General features: G+C 41.6%; 1 protein-coding gene across 1 annotated transcript in view; it reads left to right on the top strand.

Annotated features, from left to right (window-relative positions):
* Nucleotides 1-57: 57 nt before the first annotated feature.
* ryr3 (ryanodine receptor 3) overlaps nt 58-26,978 on the top strand; it is a gene marked incomplete at its 5' end in the record, with an annotated part of 47,797 nt that continues 20,876 nt past the window's right edge. The window contains 37 exon segments of the mRNA XM_034221022.1: nt 58-120; nt 605-680; nt 793-916; nt 2,153-2,265; nt 2,383-2,450; nt 2,942-3,063; nt 3,285-3,334; nt 3,423-3,483; nt 3,590-3,828; nt 4,128-4,209; nt 4,439-4,569; nt 5,366-5,484; nt 5,938-6,136; nt 7,044-7,138; nt 9,556-9,701; nt 9,906-9,993; nt 10,092-10,184; nt 12,278-12,445; nt 15,510-15,569; nt 15,655-15,789; nt 16,436-16,548; nt 17,625-17,721; nt 18,686-18,724; nt 18,726-18,799; nt 19,098-19,149; nt 19,247-19,315; nt 19,444-19,543; nt 20,637-20,716; nt 20,887-20,963; nt 21,051-21,124; nt 23,313-23,327; nt 24,134-24,214; nt 24,352-24,440; nt 24,524-24,652; nt 24,746-24,850; nt 25,186-25,267; nt 25,415-26,700. Coding sequence (XP_034076913.1) covers nt 58-120; nt 605-680; nt 793-916; nt 2,153-2,265; nt 2,383-2,450; nt 2,942-3,063; nt 3,285-3,334; nt 3,423-3,483; nt 3,590-3,828; nt 4,128-4,209; nt 4,439-4,569; nt 5,366-5,484; nt 5,938-6,136; nt 7,044-7,138; nt 9,556-9,701; nt 9,906-9,993; nt 10,092-10,184; nt 12,278-12,445; nt 15,510-15,569; nt 15,655-15,789; nt 16,436-16,548; nt 17,625-17,721; nt 18,686-18,724; nt 18,726-18,799; nt 19,098-19,149; nt 19,247-19,315; nt 19,444-19,543; nt 20,637-20,716; nt 20,887-20,963; nt 21,051-21,124; nt 23,313-23,327; nt 24,134-24,214; nt 24,352-24,440; nt 24,524-24,652; nt 24,746-24,850; nt 25,186-25,267; nt 25,415-26,700 — 4,794 coding nt within the window.

Raw genomic sequence — 26,978 nt, 5'->3', positions numbered from 1 at the left:
GAAAGTTAACTACATATTGATTTAAACAGAAATAATTTGTGCTTCCTGACTTTGCAGAATGATGGATTCAGTCCTGCTCCAATGGATTTGAACAATGTCACTTTGTCAAGAGAGCTACAGGTTAGTTTCTGTTCAACTTTTTTTTCATCTTGTTGAGCTAGTTCAGGCAGTCAACTCGAGCACCAATGATACATTAACACGTGACGCACCTCGTCCCTCTTACAACCAACCAAACACATTCTCCTAAACATGCCGCTCTATTTAAGCTGCCAGGTCTTCCTGCCTCTGCCTCCTCGCTATGCTGCTGCCACTGCTGTGTTCACTTGCTATTGCTGCGTTCATGTTCCTGCTGCTGTGCTTCATGTTGCTGCTGCTCGCCTGTCCCACCACCACCCCAGCTTCCACCTGTAGGCTCGGGGGATAGTTATCTAATCATCACTCAATGTTCTTTGTACATCTGTGGAGTGATGAGGCCCGAGCCTAGACACCAAACTCAAACTATATGCTGCTGCTTCTAATAACATATTAAGAAACACGTGAGTTGTCTGACTGAACTAATAAAGTGGCAAAATGCTCTAATCTGTTTTATTTACTGTATCTGCAGGGCATGGTGGAGGTGGTTGCAGAAAACTACCACAACATCTGGTCCAAGAAGAAGAAATTTGAACTTGTTAGCAAAGGTGTGTAAGTCCATGGTTTGAGAGGAAATGTTTTGCCCTTATTAGACTATTCAAAACTTCAAGTAATTCTGACTTTTTTTATTTATGTGAATCTGAATTGACTTGTCAGGAGGAGGGGAAGCCCACCCGCTGCTGGTTCCCTATGACACCCTGACCGCTAAAGAGAAGCACAGAGACAGAGAGAGGCCCAGGAGCTCTTCAAGTTTCCTGCAGATCAGCGGCTATGCCATCATGAGGTAAACCCCCTCACTCACCAAGTTCTCCTACATTGAAAAATAAAATAACACTAATGCAATTGGCATAAACAACAAACATCTTAAAGTTGAGTTCTTAAGTTCAGTGTTTGGTGGACTTCATGCCACCCTTTGTTTTGTCTTTTGTAATTACACATTTGATCTTGATTATGTCTACTATTAAACCGTACAACCCCAGCACGTGCACCTCCGCTCTGCATCAGCCAAACGGCTCGCTGCACCCGCACTGCGAGGGGGACCCAAGTTCCCATCAGCAAAAACACGTGGGTTTGCTATCCTGGCTCCAAGATGGTGGAATGAGCTCCCCATTGAAATCAGGACAGCAGAAAGCTTACACATCTTCCGGGCGCGCAACTGAAAACTCATCTCTTTCGACTCCACTTCGAGCGATAAAATTACTAACAAAGCACTTATATACTAACAAAGCACTTATATACTACTAAGCACTTATATACTAACTAAGGACTTATATACTACTAAGCACTTATATACTAACTAAGGACTTATATACTACTAAGCACTTATATACTAACTAAGGACTTAGATACTAACAAAGCACTTATATACTAACAGAGCACTTATATACTACTAAGCACTTATATACTAACTAAGGACTTATATACTACTAAGCACTTATATACTAACTAAGGACTTAGATACTAACAAAGCACTTATATACTAACAAAGCACTTATATACTACTAAGCACTTATATACTAACAAAGCACTTATATACTAATAAAGGACTGGCTTATCTAAAGCCAGTTGAGTAGCACTTGAAATGTTTTGGCTCTATGAAACCTGATGTACTTATATGATTCTGTTTTCTTCTTCAAGTTGTGTCTTCTTGGTCGAATGCACTTATTGTAAGTCGCTTTGGATAAAAGCGTCAGCTAAATGCAATGTAATGTAATACTATGACTACAAGCAATTTTCTTTCTTTATTCATTCTTCATTTTTGTATACTTGTGATTATCAGGAGGGCAACCCTTATCTACAATGACTCCTGTTGAGTCAATTACAGAAACAAAAAACGTTTTAAACTTTGTGATTAGGAAAAGTCATTTGATAGATTAATTAGGAAGATGAATATGTTAAATAAAACACTGTTATGTTAAAATAACTACATTATGCAGTAAGGGTAGATAGAAAATGAAAGAGTCTTTTGAATTTGTATGTAGTTGCACATAATTTGTTTGTGATTCTCTCTGCTACAGAGATCAGAAGGACGTGGTCAGGACTCATCATCCATGGAGAAGCGTTTTACATACATGCTCCTCAAAACGCTGCTGAAGTACGTCGACTCTGCCCAGGAGTTCATCGCTCATCTGGGTGAGTGTGTGACATTTCAAACACAGGTGCACTGAGAGGTGCTTGACATTTATTATGATCTCGTTTGAGGAATGTGATTATCCTGAACTTGCCACTCATCATTTTGTATTAATCCAGAGGCCATGGCCACCAGTGGGAAGACGGACAAATCGCCTCATGACCAGGAAATCAAGTTCTTTGCCAAGGTTTGAAACTTTTGCAACAGAACCAGTGATACGTATTAGATTTACTTTATTTCTAAAGCTTGTATTTAAGGTGGGGTAGGTAATTCACTTCAGAAACACTTTTTGTTATATTCCATGGAATGCTCTTAACATCCCGATAGCAATGAATATATTAAATGCTTTGACAATAAATACATTAAAAAATGTCATCTGTGGAAGCCGTGGCGCTGTAAAAAGCACGACCAATCATCTGAACCGACCCGGCTAAAGTAACTGGATGGCCTACCTGCCTGTCAGCCTTCCATCTGTGCACAAACTGATCTCGTGCCCTCATTGGTCATGTGCGCGTTCGTGTCTGTTGGAGGAGGGGCTCTGTGAGGAAGTCTGAAGGAAGGGGCAGATTTTTTTCGGTTGTGTACTTTCAAATTCTAGCGCACTCGAGCTGGTTTCTCCATTCTTACCTCCCCCACCTTTTAAGGTCTTATTCACATGGCTGGATTTCTTCTCCCCAGGTGTTGCTTCCTCTGATAGATCAAACTTTCAAGAACCACTGTCTCTACTTCCTGTCCACGCCCAGCAAGAACCTGAGCAGCTGCGGCTGTGCCTCCAGCAAAGAGAAGGAGATGCTCACCAGGTACTGTGGTTAAGTAATGTAACATTTGTGTAATCAGTTTTTACATTGATCAGAGTTGTATTGGTCTTTGAGCATTCCCAGCTAAAAAACCTTCCCTTTTAAGAGTTCTCCTTTATATTTTCATCAGATCTTTTCTTACCTCCTTGCTTACATCTCAGCTCTTCTTTGTTCTCTCTGATTGCCTTTTGTTCAATTCTGCTCTTACCGTCTTTCTTTTCCAGCCTGTTCTGTAAGCTGGCACTTCTTGTCAGACACAGGATTTCTCTCTTTGGTAAGGTTTGCATTGCCTCTGTCTGTATGCTCCTGTTGCGCTCGGCTTGAATCTCCTTCCACATCTACAGTGATTGTTTCTCTTACAGGAAGTGACTCTGCAATGATGGTGAGCTGTCTGCACATCCTCTCTCAAACAGTCGACACCAGGTAAGCACACATCGTTGTCAATATAAGCACAGTGATCCACCAAAAGGACCATTATAGCTATTCTTGAGCTTGCTCTTGCACCTTTGTGTCTCCTCTCTTCTCTCAGAACGGTGATGAAGTCCGGCTCAGAGTTGGTCAAAGCCAGCTTCAAGACTTTCTTTGAGAACGCGGCGGAGGACCTGGAGAAGCTGGTGGAGATGCTGAAGCTGGGGAAGTTCATGCAGTCCCGGGCTCAGTTGAAGAGCGTCACGCAGAGCATCAACTACGTGACGGTGGCGCTGCTGCCCATCCTCACCGCCCTGTTCGAGCACATCACCACATACGAGTTTGAAGTGGATCTGCTCTGTGAGTTTGTGTTTGCTTTTTCAGATTATTTGTAGAGTTTGAAATGCTTTTTAATTAAAAACAAACATGAATATATCATAAAAAACACATCACAATAACTAGAAGAAAAGAAAGTAACTGAACAGTAATGGTCACAATCCACAATTTAAGGACAAATTAAGGACATTGGTCTTGTACCTAACACCAAGTCATTACAAGCCTTCAATTATCATGCATTCAATTGTTACATTTACTCAAATGTAAAGCTAATCTTTCGCTTGTATAAAAATAACTGTACTTTTATGTTTTTTTTGTTTCAGTGAATGATGTGCAGCTGTCCTGTTACCGGATCTTGGCTTGTTTCTACTGTCTGGGAACGGGAAAGAACGTCTTTGTGGAGAAGTATGAGTCCACACTTTTCCTGAAACATGCAGCAGAATTTTAAATGTTATTTTGATCGACACATGAGCCGTACTGTATATTTAATCATTACGTTTTGATAACGATATGTGCTTAATGTCATTTCTATCGTCTACGAGATTTGGCATGAAACGACTAACAAATGTATGGATTCAATTGTACTTGTCAGTGTTGATTAGGCCTTTAAACATTTGTACATGTTGACCTGCAGGCATCTTCCTGCGCTGGGGGAGAGTCTGGCGACGCTGGTGGCCGCCATGCCTGTGGCGTTCCTGGAGCCTCAACTCAACGCTCACAACCCGATGTCTGTGTTCAACACCAAGACCCCCCGAGAGAGAGCCAGTGAGTGTCCAGCAGCAGATCCTCCATTTAATATTGACTTCTGTCCCAATCATTTACAATGTTCTGATTTATCATCGATTTTACAACTATTTGAAAACCTGAAAAATAGATATAAAATGATAAATTCAAACTGGAATGTTTAAATAAGCCTACATTGCATTTCAAAGCAAGATGCAGAAGGGATGATAAATGCAGAGAATTTGAAAAATGTATTGAGAAAATGATCCGAAGAAATCAAAAAGCTTGCTGCTTTCCAGAGGATTTATTGGTTGCAGAAATAATTCACGTCTCTTTGTTTCACTTCGATGGTAAATGGACTGTACTTATATAGCGCTTTATCCAGTCTTTACGACCCCTCAAAGCGCTTTACATACTACATGTGATCCACCCATTCATACAGAGCAGTGTACCTTACTCTAGGACCTAACATTCACACACTGTTGGCCATCGGGAGAAACTCAGGGTTAAGTATCTTGCCCAAGGATACATCGACATGTTGACTGCACGGGCTGGGATTGAACCCACAACCTTCTGGTTGAAAGACGACCGCACTCCCTCGCAGCCACAGTCGCCCAAAAAATGGATGGATGATCTTATAAGAGTTTTTGACAATGTTGTTCAGGCTGTACCTGACTCTTACTATGAGGCTGTGAAACCACCAGGTAGAAGAAGGGAGAATGTCAGTGAAAAATGATAAAGAACACAGGCCTGACAGATTGTAGTCTTGAACAAAGTTGATGCTTCTGAGTTTCTTGAAATGTCATTAAAAAAATGTCTTGGTGTTATTCCTTTCTAGTCCTGAGTATGCCGGACACGGTGATGGAGATGTGTCCGGAGATGCCTCGCCTTGAAGGACTGCTGAAAGACGTCAGCGATGTCTCAGAGTCCGGTGCTCGCTACTCCGACATGCCACAGGTCAGAAGGGCTGATGGGATATTTGAATGAATAGATACAGCATGTTTTAGGTGTTTTGTTTCTTAGCAACATGGCCACTGCTTGTATGCTTAAAGTAGCATTCTGGGTAGGATGCAATGTTAAGGGACTAACATCAAGGATATCTCAACCTGTACTTCATCAATTCTGGTCTTACTTTTTAAAATATGTCTCTTGTGAGTTACAAAACTTAATGCAAAATACACACATTATTTTAAGATTTTCACACCAACATGACATATTACCATAACATCTCCAAATCCATCATTGCTGCAAAGTTCTAAGTAACATTATACATTCATTTTTAGAGCTTTAGTTCCCAAACAAAACAATCTGTTCCTTATTGCCTCTACTGTCAATACACCTTCAGTCATTCAGACAATTCACCTTCTGTCTGTCTGTCTGTCTGTCTGTCTGTCTGTCTGTCTGCTGCAGGTCATTGAGGTGATCCTTCCCATGCTGTGTAACTATCTGTCATACTGGTGGGAGAAGGGTCCGGAAAACTCCTCTTCAGATGCCCAGTGCTGCACTATGGTGACCTCTGAACACCTCAGCATCATCCTGGCAAACATCCTCAAGATCCTCAACAACAACCTGGGTATCGATGACGCCCCCTGGATGAAGAGGATTGCAGGTAACGACCAGGCTCAAGATTTGAGAGAAAGAATATCTATCATTTAAAGAGGGTGTTTGTTTACCGACTTGCATAGTTAATGCTTGTAATAAATGAATATCCTAGTTTTTTCAGGAAATGTGAGAGAATTTTTAATGAATTGCTTCATGGAAATTTGCATTTAAATGTAACTCGGAGGTGAGTTATATTCTCATCAGAAGTAGAATCAAACCCACTCATTCCTTCTCTGCTTAGAAAAACATAGCAATCATGGGAAGGGTCAAACAAAAAAGGTCAGACTTCAGCAAAATAACAATAAGTCTGAAAAGTAATTTTAATTAAGGAAACCAACCTAGAATACAATAAAGTATGATTGTTTTTCTCAACGTTTTGCCTTTTCTATGCTCATTGATTCCTCTGTGGGAGTTCAGGAGAGGCCAGATAACATAATTGGTTGCTGAGGGAGAAAACAGCCTCAGGCAATCACACTTCATGAAACTACATTTGAATATTTTACTTTCAACACATTTACAAAGGAAACCAGACAAAGGAAAACTCATGCCGTGTCTTATTTATTCAACTATTCTACAACTAATATCTCTCGCTTTTATTATAATTGTGTGTTGAGGGACACAGGTACAATTGCTGGTAAAGCTATGTTATGAATATAGAATGGCAGTTGTGACAAAAATAAAATGTCTGTGTGTTAATACCCTAGTTGCATATTTACAACAGCAAATTAAAGCCATTTTAGGTAAACAATATGCATTAAATTGCAACAATAAGCTCCTTGATTATATACAATATTTTTTTCTACAATGGCCCTAATTGTCCTTTTGTACAAATCCTCACATAAACCTCTCATATTCTTGAAAGCATCATTTTCTCAGATGTCCAAAATATATATTTTTCCATTGTCTCTGTCCAGTCTACTCTCAGCCAATCATCTGCAAGGCGGGAGCACATCTGCTGAGAACCCACTTCCTGCCCACCTTGGAGAAATTGAGGAACAAGACGGTGAAGGTGAGAGCTTAAAATATAATGTACATGGCGTAACAGCAGCACACTGTATCCACTGCTAAGTGACACCTGTGATTAAAGTCGATTTTAGCTGACTCCATCATAAGCAGCTGTATTTATAGTATATATATATATATATATATTAGGGCCGGGACTCGATTAAAAAAATTAATCTAATTAATTAGAGGCTTTGTAATTAATTAATCGAAATTAATCGCATTTTTAATCACATAAATATTTGACCTGAGAACAGTGAGAAGCAATTTTTTTCACATGGATTTTAGTATACCATTAGGGCGCATTCACAACCGCAGTACTTTTCCCACAAAGGTTCATGAGAACTTAGTTCATGAGAACTCTTTGAACCTGAGGGTGGATTAGGCAAATGAAGCCGCTGACGTCACTTGTTCTTCTTCTGCTTTGGGTTTACTGGCAGGCCGCAAACCACTTCACGGCGTATACTGCCGCCCAAAGTCCCCGGCCGGAGGTCCCCGGAGTTGGGGAAGGCTTCAGTAGAAGCTGCTGGGAGTCCCAGCAGCTTCTACTGAAGCCTTCCGAGTAAATCGCCAGAACGCCGACACCTCCTCATCTCCACCGCTCCCATGTTTTATTTTGTGTTGCCATAAGTTAGTCTCTCTGCGTTTCTGCGCTGGGATAATGCTAATGCTAATAATGCTAATGCGAGGATAATAAAATGGCGGCTTCACAAAACTTTTTGGGAGTTTTACGGGGCGTGGTTTGCAATCCGCCCAGCCAATCAGAAATATAGCTCTTTTCTCACAAGAGAGCCGCACGAAAGTCCCTGCTCTCTAGCAGCTCTCTGCTCTCTAGCAGGGACTTTCGTGGGGATAAAAAGGTTCTCATGAACTAATTTTAGTACCGGCTCTTTTTGGTGTGAACGCGATAAAAGAGGCTAACGTCCACGCTAGCTGCTATATGTTTTACATTGAGGTGATACTTGAGGCTTGATGTGCTGCGGTGATATGCGAATTCCTTTTTGCATAATTTGCACACAACCGTGCTCTTATCGACGCTTCCATCCGTCCGTTTTTCAAAACAACATTTCCCACTGTTGTTCACTGTGGTTTGTTGTTGTCTGAAGTCATGAACGTTAGTTGGTGCTCCAGTATAATCGGTACGCCTGAAACTCATCCAGTGAGAAACGTTCCGCGGTGCAAAAATAAGTGCGATTAAAATGCGTTAATTTTTTTAACGCGTTAATTTTTGTGTAATTAATTAATCTTAATTAACGCGTTAAAGTCCCGGCCCTAATATATATATATTTGGGCTGTCAAGTTAACGCGTTAAAAAAAAATTAACGCCACTTATTATTTTAACGCGATTAACGCATGTGTATTTTTTTTTCCTCGGCCGCCCCGTAGTTTCAGAGCGCATCGAGTTTAAAATACCATCTACAAGCTGATGCTGACAGCCCCGCTCCTGCCGCCCGCTTGTGGCAGACCACACTTCCACGCTCACCGGCAGGCACCGACTGGCTGTTGGGAGGACCGGGAGGGTGTGTGTATGTGTGGCCCCAGCAAGCGAGAGAGAGACCTTACGTGCATTGTTGTTGTTAGTATCTGGTGCTAGCTAGCTGCGATAACGGATATGGAGCTGTTTAAATGAAAACAGAGGAGCGACATTTCGCCACAACTGCGCCGAGCACTTGACTTTATGCAGGAAGCCAGACAGTGGGACATTGTACGAAAAGTCAGCACACTCAGCACGGATAGTGCGCAACATGATTGCAGCGTCCAGGCAGCTCCGGTTCGAGCATATGCCTTGAGTTGCACCCAACGATCCATCACACACACACACACACACACACACACACACACACACACACACACACACACACACACACACACACACACACACACACACACACACACACACACACACACACACACACACACACACACACACACACACACACACACACACACTCACACACACACACACACCTATTGTATTATTGTATGAGAGAGGTTCAGAGGTTGTTGTGTTTCATATTCATGAGAATATTTGTCATTGTTCAAATGATAATAAACATTTGCATAAAGCATATTTGTCCACTCATATGTTGATAAGAGTATTAAAAACTTGAAAAATATTCCTCTACATTTAGAACAGATAAAAATGTTGCAATTAATTTGCGACTAATCGCGATTAACTATGGACAATCATGCGATTAATCGCGATTAAATATTTTAATCGACTGACAGCCCTAATATATATATGAGCTAGTCTAAGAACATTATGTTGAGTCCCATCACCTACAGAGAGTAACACTTCCTCACTAACTTCACTGTGAGAGTTTACAGGGAGGAGGTTATTACCACTGAGTTGAAAGGGGTCATGTGTGAGGAGAATAAAAATTGGATTGCCGGAGATGAGTTGTTGATGTGATGCATTTAAAGGTTGTGGGTGAAGAGGAGCTGCTGAAGGCCGACAGTAAAGGTGACACCCAGGAGGCCGAGCTGCTCATCCTGGATGAGTTTGCCGTGCTCTGCAGAGACCTCTATGCCTTCTACCCCATGCTCATCCGTTACGTGGACAACAACAGGTACTGGAAAAGAAAGATATGTATTTATTTACAAAAATGAATTGGAGGATATTGATTTAGTAAGCATTGGTTTGCTCAGTTTAAGATGTGAATATTTTCTCTATTATCTGAGCTTTATCACACAGATTTTTTCATTTTGATGTCCTGATCAGATGTAGTTAAACTAAGTGTAACCCTATTGAAAATGTTTTTGGTTGATTCCAGGTCCAGGTGGCTGAAGGAGCCGGATGCAGACTCCACTGAGCTCTTCAGGATGGTGGCTGAGATCTTCATCCTCTGGTGCAAGTCCCATGTAAGTCTCTGAATTCAATACCACCATTTGATTTAAGGATACTGCTTCATGAGGAAGGCTTTCCTGTTTAACCTCTTTTTATTGTCCTCTGAATCCAGAACTTCAAACGTGAGGAGCAAAACTTTGTGGTTCAGAATGAGATCAACAATCTGGGCTTCCTGACTGGAGAGGGCAAGGCGAAGATGTCCAAGGTAAATCAAATAGAAGTGACATATGATATGGGTCAATACAAGGGCAAAATTATTCTGTTGTTTCCTAATGTCATTAAAAGCCCAAGAACAACAAGGAATTGATCCCAATCACAGCCAGGTATCGTCTTATTCATCCCTTCCATATAGCTACAATGTGGACCTGTTACTATAATAAACTCCCCAATGACCCAAACTGTTGCACTGAGTGACATGTTTTGTCATTATGATAAACTAAAGCTCTTTTGTACCACATTTGCCCTGTAATTCACCCAGGCGGTGATCAGGGTACCTCTTACTTCTCTCTGGGTTTCATTTTGACTTGTCTCACTTCCTGCTGTCCTCTTCACTGCGTCACCACTTTCGAAAAGCCAGTGGCGAGCCGTGACTTTTATACCTAGGCCCTCTGACCCCCACCCCTTCCCTCGGAAAAAAAATTAAATAAGAGTTATTACGTCACAGCGTATACTTCAGCTAAATATCAAAATAACGGCCCGGGGTGCAAAACGCATCAATGAAAGTGACCCTCTACCACACAAAACATCACCTGTAAATAACCCAATTTGTGTTCTTTGAAATTGAAAAGGATATTGCATTGTGTTTGTTACTTTCGTTGCAGTTGTATGTCTTCAGTGTAATTTGGCATGCTTTTCTTTTGAAGGCGAGTTTATGCTGTTGACAGGAAGTTGTTGTTGCTATGGAAACAAGACAAGTTTCACAGCGGGCAGAACTTGTCATAAAGTCCACGAAAATAAAACCCACTCATTTAGAGGGAAGATATGATTGGTCAATTGTACTGTCATTTGACATTACTCTCTCGTTCAGTTACTATAGCGGGCCCCTCTGTGAATTTACAGCAGGACCACCAATCAGCTCCTCTCTTCACAGTAACTCGCAGAGACGGCTAAAGGAGCTTCTTTCCTTCAACCCTTCACATTCAAACAGAAACTGAATAGGCAGATTTTAAGGATTTATTTCTTTGGAAATGTTATTTTAAATACAATTAAATCAAGTTATTTTGGTAAAACTAATGAAAAATATAACTAAAAAAATATTAAAATAAATATATATATTTTTAATGTTTTAAAATATTATTTTGTAGAATATCTTGTCTAGAGGGCCCTGACGGCTCGCCACTGCGAAAAGGTGAACACAACCTGAATATTTCCCGACAGGGAATGGCTCCATTTCTTTCTAGTGTATTTCACAGACTCTCATAATGAAAGGGAAAGTCCTTCTCAGCTTTTTTCCTGTGTGTTTAATCGATTCCCTGACACGTGCTGAACAAGCGGGGTATGTAGATGTAGGATGTTCTTCAATTCAACTGTATGAGTTCACACCTCTTAAATGCCCCTTTACAGCGAGGGTTTACAACACGTTATGAGGATATTTACCATAGTTGGGTTATACAGTAGGTGGGTCATATATCTGGATGTTGACAGTGATTGGTGCAGCAGCCACTCAGCTAGCTGTCACTGTGAGTGTTTGTTGTTTATTTGTTTTGGCAGACCCGAAGAGTTTTATTTATTTGCAAGGTATTTTTACGCGCTAGGTCACAGTTGAAAAAGAAAAACCTCTGCTATTGATCTTGAAGGTCTGATTTATGTAGAAAGACTTGGTATGTGTATGGTATGTAATTAATCCTAATTGATTGTTCAGAGGTGAAACACCCTTCTTGTGCTGTCTAAATTGTATTTGAGTGCTTATTTGGAAATATGACGGTAAAGTCTCTTAGCTTTGCCTAGTTGAATAAAAAGCATTTTGCCTTTATGGATTCAATACACTTTAATTTCTATTTAGGCAGTCAAAAACAATTCATACTACTTTTTTGTATTCCTGTTTGGTCGAGTACAACTTTTGGAAAATGGCATAAAATGCAGTTTGTAGTAATGGATCTTATTTTCTATAGTGCTGGTCATGCACAACAAAGTGCTCTACATAAAAGCAAACAATTATAACATTGACATAAAACAAGCCAACAAGTAGATAAAATAGGATAATTCTACATTTAAAATAAAATATAGGACAAGATGAAGCTATTGTAGGGAAAACAGCAGTGTGTTGTCATGATATCATTGTCTTCTTTCTCTTTGTAGTCAGGAGGCGACCAGGAGAGGAAACACAAGCGGCGCCGCGGCGAGTATTACTCCGTCCAGACGTCGCTGATCGTGGCGGCGCTGAAGAAGCTGCTGCCCATCGGCCTCAACATGTGCACGCCCGGAGATCAGGAGCTCATCTCCCTCGCCAAGATACGCTACAGTCTGGTGAGCTGGCAAAAACACGACCTAGTTTCATTTGAAAGTTCACTTGTTTATGCTGTATGTCCCACATGTACTCTATCTCTTATTACTCTGTCATTTTATTGGGCCTTATCTTAAAGGTCTTATCATTTGATTCAATCATAGATTAATTTGTACCTTTTTAGAAAAGTTCAACTTTCTAAATCATCTAACCGTACATATACTGTAGATCAGTGGTTCTCAACTGGTGGGTCGCGACCCAAAAGTGGGTCGAGGACCCGTTTCGAGTGGGCCGCAGATGTGTGAGAAAAAAATAATTGAAAAAGAAAAATGTCTTTTTTTTGGGGGGGGGGAAGTCAAACTTTTATTTTGAAGGCCAAATGTTCTATCGCTGTGCGTTGGACAGTAAATACCGGAGACCATAAACGGCTTTGAAAACTTCTGTCACGTAGTGATCATCTTCTCAATAAAACATCTTTGCTGATGTTTTTTCGAGTCTTCTGGCCAATCAGAATCAAGATTGTTTCCGGAAGTCCCCACTGAGAATAACTTTGCGGTATAACTATTCTTTATACACCCATGGGTACAACTTCAGATAAAAATGAACACCTAATGAAACATGACCCCCGGTTTGATGATTGACAGGTCACAGAACAATGGGGGCTATCTACCCTTACCCACAATGTAAAGTAATCCCCCCAGACACCCCTTCTGGGGTTGGGTTTTCAGCATGTGTGCCTTTTTATGTTACAGTTCAGCTTTGATTCCATCATCTCATTAAACCTTTTTTAAAAGCATACTTTAGTTCTGTGAAGGGATATAAGGGATATATGCACTGTAGGCTACTTCACTGTAATTAATATGATGTGCTGAAAAGCAAAAAACGAATTTTTGTTAGATAGATTTGAGTGGTTCAAAATTTCGGGTCGCTATTTATTGACAAAGGAAAAAAGTGGGTCCCGAGGGTTGACCAGTTGATCTAGATCAGTGGTTCTCAAAGTGGGGAGCGCGCCCCCCCTGGGGGGCACAGAGGCATGCCAGGGGGGGCGCGAGAGACCAGGAGGAAAAATGGTTATAAAAAAAAAAAAAAATTCATAATTTGAAAAATGGATTCGAAAATAATATGATGCAGTACAGTACTATTACGTCTGGGTCTCTGTGTTTCATTAAAGCTCGTGTGTGTGTGTTTCATTAAAGCTTGTGTGTGTGTGTGTGTGTGTGTGTGTGTGTGTGTGTGTGTGTGTGTGTGTGTGTGTGTGTGTGTGTGTGTGTGTGTGGTGTGTGTGTGTGTGTGTGTGTGTGTGTGTTGTGTGTGTGTGTGTGTGTGTGTGTGTGTGTGTGTTGTGTGTGTGTGTGTGTGTGATGTGTGTGTGTGTGTGTGTGTGTGTGTGTGTGGTGTGTGTGTGTGTGTGTGTGTGTGTGTGTGTGTGTGTGTGTGTGTGTGTGTGTGTGTGTGTGTGTGTGTGTGTGTTGTGTGTGTGTGCCGCGCCATTTGTGTGTGCGCGAGAGAGAGCGCACCGGTGGAGATCGTTGTTGTTAGCTTCTGGTGCTAGCGAGCTACGCTAACAGATATAAGGAGTTTTGTCAACAACAAAGTGGAGGAGAGTCCTCTCCTGTCAGACTAAGAGACTCAGTGAGCTAAAATTCAATTCAATTCAAAACCTTTATTTATCCAGGTGAAATCCCATTGAGATCAATGATCTCTTTTTCAAGGGAGACCTGCAGCAGTAGGTTCCACAAGAAAACATAAACAACAGAACAACAAAAGGACATCATACAGCAAAATGTACAGGGATTACAATTTACATATTTAACCACAAGTACAGGTACCAACAGCATCTGATTGTGTAGCATCCAACCGAGCTTTAAAAACATGTAGTGGTACTAGCTTGGTAATTTTCCATTCTTTTTGCAGACTGTTCCAAGTTAGTGGAGCTGCACATCTAAAAGCTTTCTTCCCTAAGACAGTCCTAGCACTTGGCACATTTAATAAAACCACAGCATGCGATCTCAGGCAATAAGTACTTTCAATTCGCAGAGAGATCAGGGAGCAGATATAAGATGGTAGTTTATCCAACATGGCTTTGTAAATGAAAAAGTACCAGTGACTGAGCCTCCGTACAGTAAGTGATGGCATAACCGCCTTGGTATACAGCTAAAGGACTCTGTCAGTGTTATCTCAGTGGGTCTCAAATGTTTTAGTCACCATTAATGTAAAAAATGATTTCCGAGGCACACGTTTACTGTATATGATCATTATAGTTATACAAAAATAAGAGAATAAATGAAAAACAGGTATGAAATACTATATGACAGTAAAAAAAGAATAAAGTTTAAAAGGGTGATTTGTAAAATATCCATAAAGAAAAAGTAAATCTGTTAACAGTTCTGTTTCATATGGGTGTTGAGAGAGGTATCCATAGATCTCTTAATTTTGCTCTCAAAGTGCACCAGATTGATGCTTTTAACTTCAATATTTAAAAATAAATCTTCCCGGGGGAGCTTGCCCCGGACCCCCCTATGTGAGGTCCACACACCACCTATAAAAATAGCACTTTACCCCTGCTTACACCTATATGCCGTGAGCTGATTATCGAGCCTTCATTGTAACAGTCACGGGTACACTGTGTATTTGCGTGGGGATTGTTGCAGTAGAACATTCCACTGTAGCGCCCGGTACATTAATGGGAAACCCTAAATGTTTGAGCACCCTCTATGAAACGTCAAGCTACCCCACAGCACCCCCAAAAGAAATCTTTGGCGCCGCCACTGAGCCTGACTATTTGTGTTGGGGGGGGCCCGACTTTTTTTTTCTCCAAAGGGGAGGCCTGACAGAAAAAGTTTGAGAACCACTGATCTAGATTAAGCCAGAGTGGTGCCTCTTCCCTGTACTTTAACTCACAGTGGTCACTATTGTCTTTATTGGCTTTACAGACCTCAGCTTCTATTTCATTATGTCAGTCAGAGGTCAATTATCTTTGGTGCAATCGGCATTCAGTGTTTATGGAACTACAAATATGAAAGCTATATTAAGGATGACTGTACTGACACTGCATTGCATTTTCTCTCTTTTGAATACCCTTCATAGAAAGACACAGATGACGAGGTGAAGGAACACTTGCGCCTGAATTTCCATCTCCAGGACAAGGTGAGATAGTGTTTTGTGTGCGGTTTGAGTAATATACTTTCAAAGCTGCTGTTTATCTATTGATTTGGATGTTATTGTGCTGTAGTGTGAAGACCCGGCGGTCCAGTGGCAGATGAACCTGTACAAAGACGTGGTGGTGAAGAGCGAGGAACCCGCTAACTTAGAACACACCGTGTACCGAGTGCAGAGCATCTCAGCTGCTGTCTTCCACCTGGAGCAGGTAGACACACAGCTCTCACAGCAATACGTCACAGGATGAAAAAGAAAGGCATCTGCAGTATTGCTTTTCATATGTAGAAGTAGATCAAAGATAATTTGACACAACAGTAATTACTTGGGTAAGACATTATAGGCAAGGGAACAAAAGGTTGCTTATGTGAGTGTTCTAATTATGTGAGTACTTTCAAGTGGTGGATTATTAAACAATCTACAGAAATTAAACACCTCTTCTATGCTAATTTATTAGTTGCTGTTTTCAGAAAAAAATGACTATGATTCACTTGTTTTATCTTTTAAATCATTCGGTTATAAGTTGCTTTTAATAATATTTAACGCAGGTAAATGTACATAGTGAATACCTCTATACATGGAGCGATAGTAATATTTAAAAAGTAACTTAAAAACACTTATGTAATAATAAATAATTATAACAATTCAAATGAAAAAGAAGAATAGCAATACTAAAATAAAACATATATGTGTAAATGCTAAAGGATTAAAAAATATATACTATTGGCAGAAATGAGAAGATAAGAAATAGAAGATTAGAATATGCTGTTTTCAGTTTTCTATACAATTTTAAGTTTAGTATTTTCTGTTACATAATACAGTTTCAAGCACCTTCCCATTTTCGTCTCGTCCCTCAGGTGGAGCAGCCTCTGAGGAATAAGAAGCTTGTGTTCCATAAGCTGCTGTCCAAACAGCGTAAGCGTGCTGTGGTGGCCTGTTTCCGGATGGCTCCTCTCTACAATCTACCTAGGTGAGGGGTTTCTTTACACTTTGTGTGGATTTCTGAAACGTATATATACAATGTCAATAATGAAATAGACATTGTTTTGTTTCAATCTAACCGTACATAACAATCAACCACCAAGTAATCATGGGCATTCTTTTTCTTGATTGTGTGCCCATGTAAACCCCTCATCGTCGCCCTAATGACATTCTCTCCTCTGGTTTGTTTTCTTGCATAATACTACCTCATCCTCCCTCAGATACAAAAATAATAATTACTTCCTGAATGGCTATCGGGAGGTTTGGCTGGAAAGGGCGTTCAAAGCCTCCAGCTTTGACCGCCTGTTCTCCTTGCTGACGGTAAAGTGAAACTACAGGGCGAATGCTTCATCTGTTCAACCCCCCCTTCATCCACCAGGCTGTGGACTGAACTCTGCCCAGCAACCAATTGTTTCTGCACTGTTGATTCTGATTGGTCAGCTAGAAAGAGCCAAAGAATTGACTGTAACAAACTTATTTGGAAAGTGGAAACAAACTGCGAGCTGCAGGCTTTTGTCTCATTTCAGGTGTACTCTGAAGGAAGGAATGAAGAAAGGAGAGAAGAAGAAAGACAGAAAGAAAGAAATAAATTAAATTAATAGTAATATACAGTATTAAAGTTGTTTTATGTTATTTTGCTTCCTGCCATTATGATGATTTCTTTATTTGACATTTTGCCGAAGGTTGTGCAGTTTTACAACATATCTGTGCAGCTTTGTCAACGAAAATATATGATATCAATTCAAAAAATTGCACAAAGAAAATCTGTTAAAGCACTGATTTGTTGGAAAACTGCACATCCCCCCTAAAATGTGCATGCTCCTCTAATGAATTTTACAACTTTACAAAAATAACTGCAGTTGTTTTATAGACCAAATATGACCAGTCAGAAGAGCCAGTGGGTCCCACATTGACCAATCACCACCCTGCCTGAAATGCACTTCCTGTAACCCCTTCCTTCCCCTGACATCTCTCCTTCCTGTCTCCTCCAAAAACTCACCAGTACCCGCCCTAATGCCACTCTACCTCCCTCCCCACTCCCCTCCATACCTCCCCCCTCCCCAGGCATCGCGCTATCAACTTCTTCATCCCGGCCTATCAGAGACTTTGGATAGAGGCAGAGGAATACTCCTTTGAGGAGAAGCTAGTTCAGGATCTGGCAGTAAGTACTGGGCTCGCCTTGCCCTTGCCCCACGTGCCCTGCGTTGGCCCCCCTCTGCCAGTCCTGTCTGCCGAATGCTTCTTTAGCTCCGCGCCCGTCGAGCCTTGGGAGCGCGCCCGGGTGGGGACCTCGCCCAAAGCACCCAGGGGCGGCCCCCGCTCTAGGCGCGCAAAAGCATCCAAACTGAGATCCGTCAGGGGTCAGAGGCTGCATGACCAACTCAGGAGACACAGGGCCAGCTCCGGCGCTCACAGCTGTAGAAAAGCAGGCTTTGCCTTTCTGACCGCAGTGGTAAGGAGGGCCATTCACTAGGAGTCTCTAGCTGTTTGGCTGTCAGATCTGGATCCAACCCATCAGTTGTCTTTTCGCTGTACTCTGTAAGTCTGTAGTGAAAGTGTGAAGGTGGCGTTACAGTACGTTCTGTGGCCGTGACGTCAGTGGCATGCTCGCGTAGTGACGTGGAGATCACATTTCATATTAGATCTAGCAAATTCATCAAGACACAAAAACCATTGAATTAAGCACAGCTTAGATACAGCAGCTTGTTGTTGGGGAAGGTTATTTTTATTAGTGTCAGATTTATTTTACAAATCTGTCAGCTTAGTTTGTGTAGTTGTTGTCAGGCTCTTATACCGTCAGGGTCATTCTCCATGTTCAGTCATATCACCAATGTGCTGACTGCTTGCATCTGTTTGCTGTAACTTGCATGTATTTGAGAAATGTTTCCAGTGCTGTTCATCTTCCACTCTTAACTTCCTCGCCCTGTCCTTTCCACGGATCACCTGAACATGGCAAACTCATCTGCATGCCGGTGCTAGTTGAATGTTTTTGATAAATGTGTTAATGTGCACAATGGTCAGTAAGTTTGTGAAGATTCAAAACAAAGATATTTCCTGAGAGGGACGATTAATGATCAGATCAGACTTGGGCAGAGCTAACTATTCACACCTGTGGACTCCTGCAGAAAACCCCGATGAAAATTGTGGAGGAAGAGGAAGAGGAGGGTGGCTGAGGTCCAACCAGACCCTCTCCACCAACTCATCCTCCACTTCAGCCACAACGCTCTGACAGAGAGAAGGTGAGGGAGTTCAACCACTGAACATGAGAGTCAATGTTACAATGAGCATGCTTTTAAAATGCTGTCGAGTTAATAAATGATTCTCTAGGAAAAGTTAAGATTCATCAGTTTATCACTTTTTATAGACCAACAACTAATTCATTAATCGAGTAAATAATCAAAGGATTGATAGATGATACAAATAATCCATAGTTGCAGTGCGTACTCTTTTTGCATGTTGTGTTAAAACGTATAAAATATAGTTTGAATATCTATGGTTGACTTTATAAATTGTGACTTACCTTTCACTTATTTTTAGTTACTTGGAAGAAGACCCTTTGTATATAGCGTATGCAGACATGATGGCGAAGGTAGTACCAAGTTCTTTTTATGCAAAAATAAATCTAGTAAGACTTGAGTTAACATGAAAATTGAGTTGTGAATGAATGTTGACTTTTGTGTCTTCAGAGCTGTGCAGAGGATGATGAGGACGAAGAAGAAGAAGAGGAAGTAGAAGGGAAAGAAAAGACTTTTGAGGTATGCTCTCGCACTGGTCCTTTAGCCAATAACTCACCGTTCACCAGAAACGTTAATATCTGTTACCTGTGAAGAAACAAAGAGCTTCATGCTGATTGATCATCGTGGCTGCTGTGTGTGTGGCTCAGGAAAAAGAGATGGAAAAGCAGAAGATCCTGTATCAGCAGATGAGGCTGCACGCCCGCGGGGCCGCAGAGATGGTGCTGCAGATGATCAGCGCCAGTAAAGGTAACGATGTTAAACGATTGCTCAACGTTCCTGTGCTTCAACATTCTGCCGGCAGCTTAAAGAAAATGATTCTGTTACTTTAAAAGCATTTTCCCCTGAAGACGGCATTTGCGTTGACTCTTCAACCTCTTGAACCCTTTTTTTTTCGATATTAGTTTACATTTAATTTGCTGCCATAATTTTCAGAGGTTCACCTTGGTGTTCTAGCTCCATATACGTTTGACTCTTTTGAGGTATCTCAAAATGACATGGGGTCCCATGAGGTCCAAATGCATGTTTTACAGTGCTGATGAAAATAGGGACAACAATTCATACTTATTAGACTATTTTACTGCTAACCCTAAGGAGCTAAAAGTGTGTTTTGATACCTTTTTAAATGTAACCTTGCCATTAGAATCGAGAATCGGAGGAATGAAACCCCTCTTTAATGGTCACACATGCAGAGCACACAGTGACATTCAGCTATTGTACAGCGCCCGGGGAGCAATGGGAGTGGGGGGGGGGGGGGAAGTGTAACTACTCTTGTCTTGAAAGAACAACATTACACATCGAACTGATGTCCACAATCACGTTTCTTTTCTTCTTTGTACAATTATGAAACACCGTGAAAACGTGTTCGCCTAGTAGACCAGCAGTAGAATTATGTTATTACATCGTTGACACTTTTAGCGCCCTTTTACTCTCTCACAAACACAATATAAACATCCGGGGCTAGAGGTCACATGACTTCCGGAAAGTTAACTTATCATTTCAACAAAATAAAACAAAGTTCAAGCACTCTTCAAAAAATACAGAACAATACATAAGGGCACTTGAGCGTCAGTTAAAGGAAGGGGGATGTCCGGTGCCTTGCTCAAGGTGAACTGGGACCTCTCCAAGTATCAGTCCACACTCCATATTTAGGTCTGTTCGGGGACTTGAACCGGCGACCCTACGGCTCACAGTCCAAGCCCGTACTGACTGAGCCACTGCCAGATTATTACAAACACACACACATTTGATTTTGCAAAAGTTCTGACTTGTTGCAGGGATTAGTTTATTATCAGACAAACCTGCTTCTGAATTATTTTATTTTACGCCACTCCTTCATCAGGTCGTTTGGGCCCCATGGTGACCTGCACCCTCAAACTGGGAATCTCCATCTTAAATGGCGGCAATGTGCAAGTGCAGCAGGTGAGATTATACAGCTCAAATATTCAACTATAATTATCTATTTGTCCTTTTAACTGTATCACTGTCATCATACAATCCATCCATTCATCAACATACTGTAAATACTCACAACATATTCATATATTCTTTTGATAGTTAAATGGTGTAATGCATTTAATCTCTTTTTCCAGAAAATGCTGGATTACCTGAAAGAGAAAAGAGATGCAGGCTTTTTCAAGGGTCTCTCAGGACTGATGCAGTCTTGCAGGTGCTGTTATATTATCTATACCACAAAAAGGAATTTCTGTGCAGACATCAAGTACTTCTATATCACTTGTTTGTTTATTTCCCTTAGTGTCTTGGACTTGAATGCATTTGAGAGGCAGAACAAAGCAGAAGGACTTGGCATGGTGTCAGAAGAAGGTTCAAGTAAGTTGAGGAAGTCTTATAAAATCAGCTGTTTGATGAAACCCGTTCATTAGTCTTCTGAGCATCACATTTTTGATTAAAGATCAGTAGATCCTTACTGTTAAAGAAAACCTTTACTTTAGAATAGGAAACAAAAGACCCTATCCTTTCCCCCTCCCCTTATAATGCTGAACCATGACAACTGTATATCCTTGGTGTCCTATTAAAGCTGTTAATCAATGCTAGTTCCTAATAAGTAGTAATTTCAGGGTGTCCGCGGGGTCTTAAAAACGGCATTTTCCAAGGTATTAAATGTTGTATCTTGTTTTCAATAAGTATATCAATTGTCCAAAGAGGTTGTATTCTACAGTCTGCTTGAATGTAATCATTGCGTAGGTATGTAGTGTGATTCTGTGTAGTTTATATATGGCATCCCGTTGGGTTTGACGTCATCTGAACAGGACATCGCGCGCTCAATGCTTGATAGCGCGCGAAGGTCCGTTTACGCCGGTTGACGTGTCATGCTTTTCCGGTTATTACCCGTCCCCTTGTGTGTTATGAAGGTTTTTATGCATGTAAACGGTGTGCAGAGTCAAAACCCTCAAAGTACACCATGTAGGGAGTAAAACTCTAAAACAGAAAATACCTCCCCAAAACGCCTCGTTGGAGATACGTCACTGTCCATTTGATTCTTCCTGGTACATCATGACGTCATGTCGTCCCCGGAACGAAATGGACCAATCCGTGGAGCCGTTACGTTACGTCCGCGGAGCCGTTACGTTAAGCCCCCGCTGATTGGTCCAAATTGACCAATCCACGGACTTCCTCACACACTCAGTGCAGGCAGCTCTGCTGATCTCTCCTCCCTGGCTGCAGGCTGATAACAGACAGTTGGGATCGCGGCAAAATTCTCTCTGCAGACCCATTCTCTCTGCAGACCCATTCTCACAGCGTTTATCAACCTTTTTCTTACTCAATATCAAGCCACACTTATTGTTTTTACTTCGGCTGTGACTTTGTGTGTGCTCAGCTGTGTTTCGCTGTGTATCGCTAAACAAGGAAATCACACCTCCACGGAGCTCAGCGCGATTCACAACGTCCCGACTGGTCCCGACCAATCGGAGCACACTGGGCTCACAGGGAGGGGGGGGGGGGGGGGGGGCAAGAGCTGCAACGAGCCGTTTAGTGGAGAGAGTGAATACACGTAGTTTACAGAGATGCTGTATGCGAAACAATGTGAGTTTGGAAAATTGCACATTATAAATCTATTCTAGTAGACATCAACAATGGCATTATGATCAGTGGAAATGGCCATGACATGTGACCTTTAAGTAACATCGTTATGGGGAAATGCAAGTTTGCGTCCAAATGGTTGGAAGATAAGCAGGAAGGACAATCAATACTGTATATAGTCAATGTGAGGTAAAGTGTCGCCAATGTTAAAACTCAAAGTGGCGATGAGGTCTTCAAATGTATGGAAAGGGTCTTAAAAAAGGTCTTAAACGGTATTACATTTGACTTCAGGATTCCTGCATATACCCTGTATTTATGTATGGCCGATGTCGATGAATAATAAAAATTGCATTGCTATCAATGTGATTTTGATTAATCAGATAGTTTGCTGCTTGCGTTACAGTCAGTGAAGTCGTCAGTGTGTTGTCTTTTACGTCGTCTTCTGAGGTAGAAAATAGAAGGTGTGAGTTGTCAAGGTATTATGGGACTGTCTTATATGTCTTATCCTGTCTTGTATTTCAGAGCTGGGGTTCTGTGAGTGGTTAAAACTACAAATCTGGTTTTTGGACATGGTCCAGCATTAAAGCAAATCTCTCAACACAATCACTTAAAGCTTCCACATCAACTATGTCCGTCTTTTCATCATTCAGTCCTAAACATTTCCACCGAGTTCTGTGTTTAACAATTCACTGTTACTACTCGTGTCTCTGTAACTTTAATGGATTTTTCACCATGACTGAATTCTCATTTTGTAATCATCTATTAAAATATAACCCAGACACTACCCAGGCCTATCACTTCCCCTGCTCCCCGTCTAAAACTATTATTTTTAACTGCATGACTTTGTTTTTCACTCGTTGCCAAAATATTCATAATTCTTTGTATTGTAACTCGGATGTCCTCTCTTTTTGATTATGTCTTGGTGTATTGTTTGTCTCCTTCCTGTCATTTAAAAAAAAAAAAACATCGACGGCAGTCAACAATCAGCGGGGTAAATAGCAAACCTAGATCATGCTGATATGGCTATGCTTCCACTCTGAATGTCTCGTCTGTGGTCCATACCCCTGCTTTATTTGGTACCCAGCCTCCCCACCCAGATGTCTGTAGGGACAAACTGCATGCAGCGTGAACACACGGTGGATCTTCAACAATCCATTGTTTGTTTGTTATTTGTTCCCATTCCCTTCATGTTAACATTTACTAACGCAAATCCTATTACTGATGCTCAAATCTGTTGTTCCAAGGCTATCGGTGCCACCTCTCAAAGGTTTGACTGAAGGTCTGTGGACTCTTTCGCAACCTAAGCAAAGCTTTGTCTTGCTTTGGATTTTTCACAAAGCTGGTTTCCATACAGACGTCTGACTTTCACATGGTTTTATCTGCTTCCAGAAATGTATTTGTGCTCATTTCGTTTAGCTATTTTAACTGGATTACCCGGTTTTTTTTTTTTAAGTGAGTTATATAACCGTGTTTGTCCGCCGCTTATTTCTTGAAATGACCCCCTCCATCAGGGCTCAATCCATGCCTACATGTGAAAGTTGTCAGGCTTCCTACAGCTTATGGAAATGTCCTAGCATTTTGTTGTTGTTTCAATTAAAATCATTTTGGATTCAGTTTTGAACCTGCAATCTAAAGGCCCTGAACATCCAACATGAAACCTGACTTGCTTGCCTCATGTTAATTGCTTCAAAGGGGTGTTTAAATGATAACTGTATCAGACTCCATGTTGAGTAAATAATCACCTTAGTTCATTTGCACGGGGTCGTTGTATTCACTAAGATGTCTTTTCCCTCTAAGGTTCCAAAGTGCTACAAAATGATGAGTTTACTAAAGATCTGTTCCGGTTTTTGCAACTTCTTTGTGAGGGCCACAATGGAGGTAAGGTTTAATATAATTCTTCATTGAAATGTTTAACGTCCTTTTGTTTGAATAACAACATTTCGCATTAGCCACAAGGGCATGGTAATGCAAAAGATAGGGAGGGACATGGATGAGAAAATGTATCTTTCTGTCAGATTTCCAGAATTTCCTGAGAACGCAAACTGGAAACACAACCACGGTCAACATCATCATCAGCACCGTTGACTATCTGCTCCGTCTTCAGGTGTGTTAAACACAAATCTAAAGGCACAACATATGTACTTGCCATTACTTACTTATTGTGTATCAATGTGATCTTGCTTTTAGGAATCGATCAGTGACTTCTACTGGTACTACTCTGGCAAAGATGTCATGGATGAGACTGGAAGACTAAACTTCTCCAAAGCTTTATCTGTTGCCAAACAGATATTCAACTCACTGACTGAGTACATTCAGGTAGGTTTTAACATTGTTAAATCCACAATGTGAAGAATTAATTACTTTCATCAAATATTTCCTGATGTGTATTTTCTCTCCTCTTTCCTTCAGGGCCCGTGTATTGGGAACCAGCAGAGTTTAGCTCACAGCAGATTGTGGGACGCAGTTGTGGGCTTCTTGCATGTTTTTGCCAACATGCAAATGAAGCTTTCTCAGGTACAATAAACCTTGGGATTATTCCACTTGTAAAGCATCTCGTTTTAAATAATAACAACATTTAACATGCAGGGATGCAATGCTAATGTCCTAAAGTTCATTGCATAAATACCCACAACACAATGTGTGTTAAAAGTGAAATATGTATCCCTTGTTTATACTGTTTTAAATAACCATGGTATACTTCAAACATGGTGGTGTTAAAGCCTATAGCACTAAAACATTAATAATGCATTGCTGAAGGGTAAATATTAAGGATCCGAACAACCTTGTTTTGTTTGGGGAAAACTCCATCAGCACAAAGCTTTAACAGAACAACTATAATCTCCTTGTAGGACGCCAGTCAGACTGAGCTGTTGAAGGAGCTGATGGATTTACAGAAGGATATGGTGGTCATGTTGCTGTCTCTGCTAGAGGGTAAGAGCCTGGAGCTGCTGACAAAGACATTACAATACAATTCAACTCTTTTGATTGAACATCTCAAAATATTTGTAAAACAACTCACAGTTCTAGTAAAAGTCTGCATTGTATTTTACAGAACATAATTTTCTTTGTGTAAATTAGGTAACGTGGTGAATGGAATGATTGGAAAGCAGATGGTGGACACCCTGGTGGAGTCTTCCAGTAACGTGGAGATGATACTCAAGTTCTTCGACATGTTCCTCAAACTGAAGGACCTGACGTCCTCTGACACCTTCAAAGAGAACGACCCTGAGTTCAAGGGCATTATTTCAAAGAAGGAGTTCCAGAAGTCAATGGAGTCCCAGATGCAGTACAGCCAGACGGAGATTGAGTTCCTGCTCTCGTGCGCGGAGGCCGACGAGAATGACATGTTCAACTACATTGACTTTGTGGAGCGTTTCCACGAGCCGGCCAAAGATATCGGCTTCAACGTGGCGGTGCTGCTGACCAACCTGTCGGAACACATGCCGCACGACTCCAGACTCGCCACCTTCTTAGACCTGGCGGGGAGCGTACTCACCTACTTCGAGCCCTATCTGGGTCGTATTGAAATCATGGGTAGCGCAAAGCGGATCGAGAGGGTTTACTTCGAGATCAGCGAGTCGAGCCGCGAGCAGTGGGAGAAGCCGCAGGTCAAAGAGTCCAAGCGTCAGTTCATCTTTGACGTGGTCAACGAGGGCACGGAGAGCGAGAAGATGGAGATGTTTGTCAATTTCTGTGAGGACACCATTTTTGAGATGCAGCTGGCCTCGCAGATCTCCGAGCCGGATGTGGTGGAACAACCGGAGGAGGAGGAAGAGGACGATGCACACAGCCTCCTGGACGAGCTGGGTGGAGAGGAAGAGGGCGCCCTGGAGTCTGCCTCAGCCTTCACCACCGCATGCCGCTCGGTCAAGAGGAAGATCTCCAACGTGCGCCAAACATTATCCATTAAAAACTTCTCCAAGCAGTTCAAGAAAATCAAGAAGCTGAGCATCAAGGAGATCATCACCGGCTTCTTCTCCTTCTTCTGGATGCTCTTCACCGGCTTCTTCAAGGGAATCTACGGACTCATCTTCGGGTTCTTCCACGTCATCTGGTCCTCCATGTTTGGCGGTGGCCTGGTTGAGGGGGCTAAGAACATAAAGGTGACGGACATCCTCGGGAACATGCCCGACCCAACCCAGTTTGGTATACACGGAGATGCGATTGAAGGAGAGAAAGTGGAGGCCATAGAGTCGTCGGGAGGTTTAGAGACGGCCATGGCACCTGCAGGAGACACAACAGAAGTGGACAGCATGCTGGAGATGCTGTCCGCTCCCAAGAAGGAAGGAGGGAAACATGTGGAGCTCGGCCTGGGTGACTTTTCTGAGCTGAGCGCAGAGATCTCCACTTCTGAACACAAGAAGGTTTGTACATTTTGACTTTAAAGGTCACCTATTATGCAAAATCCACTTCTCCATGTCTCTTCTACATCAACATGTGTCCCCTCTTCTTCATGTCTCTTCTATATCAACATGTGTCCCCTCTTCTTCATGTCTCTTCTACATCAACATGTGTCCCCTCTTCTTCACGTCTCTTCTACATCAACATGTGTCCCCTCTTCTTCACGTCTCTTCTACATCAACATGTGTCCCCTCTTCTTCACGTCTCTTCTACATCAACATGTGTCCCCTCTTCTTCACGT

Source organism: Gymnodraco acuticeps, unplaced genomic scaffold (assembly GCF_902827175.1).
Source record: "Gymnodraco acuticeps unplaced genomic scaffold, fGymAcu1.1, whole genome shotgun sequence".
Taxonomy (NCBI): domain Eukaryota; kingdom Metazoa; phylum Chordata; class Actinopteri; order Perciformes; family Bathydraconidae; genus Gymnodraco; species Gymnodraco acuticeps.
This window is presented reverse-complemented; position numbering and strand designations above follow the sequence as displayed.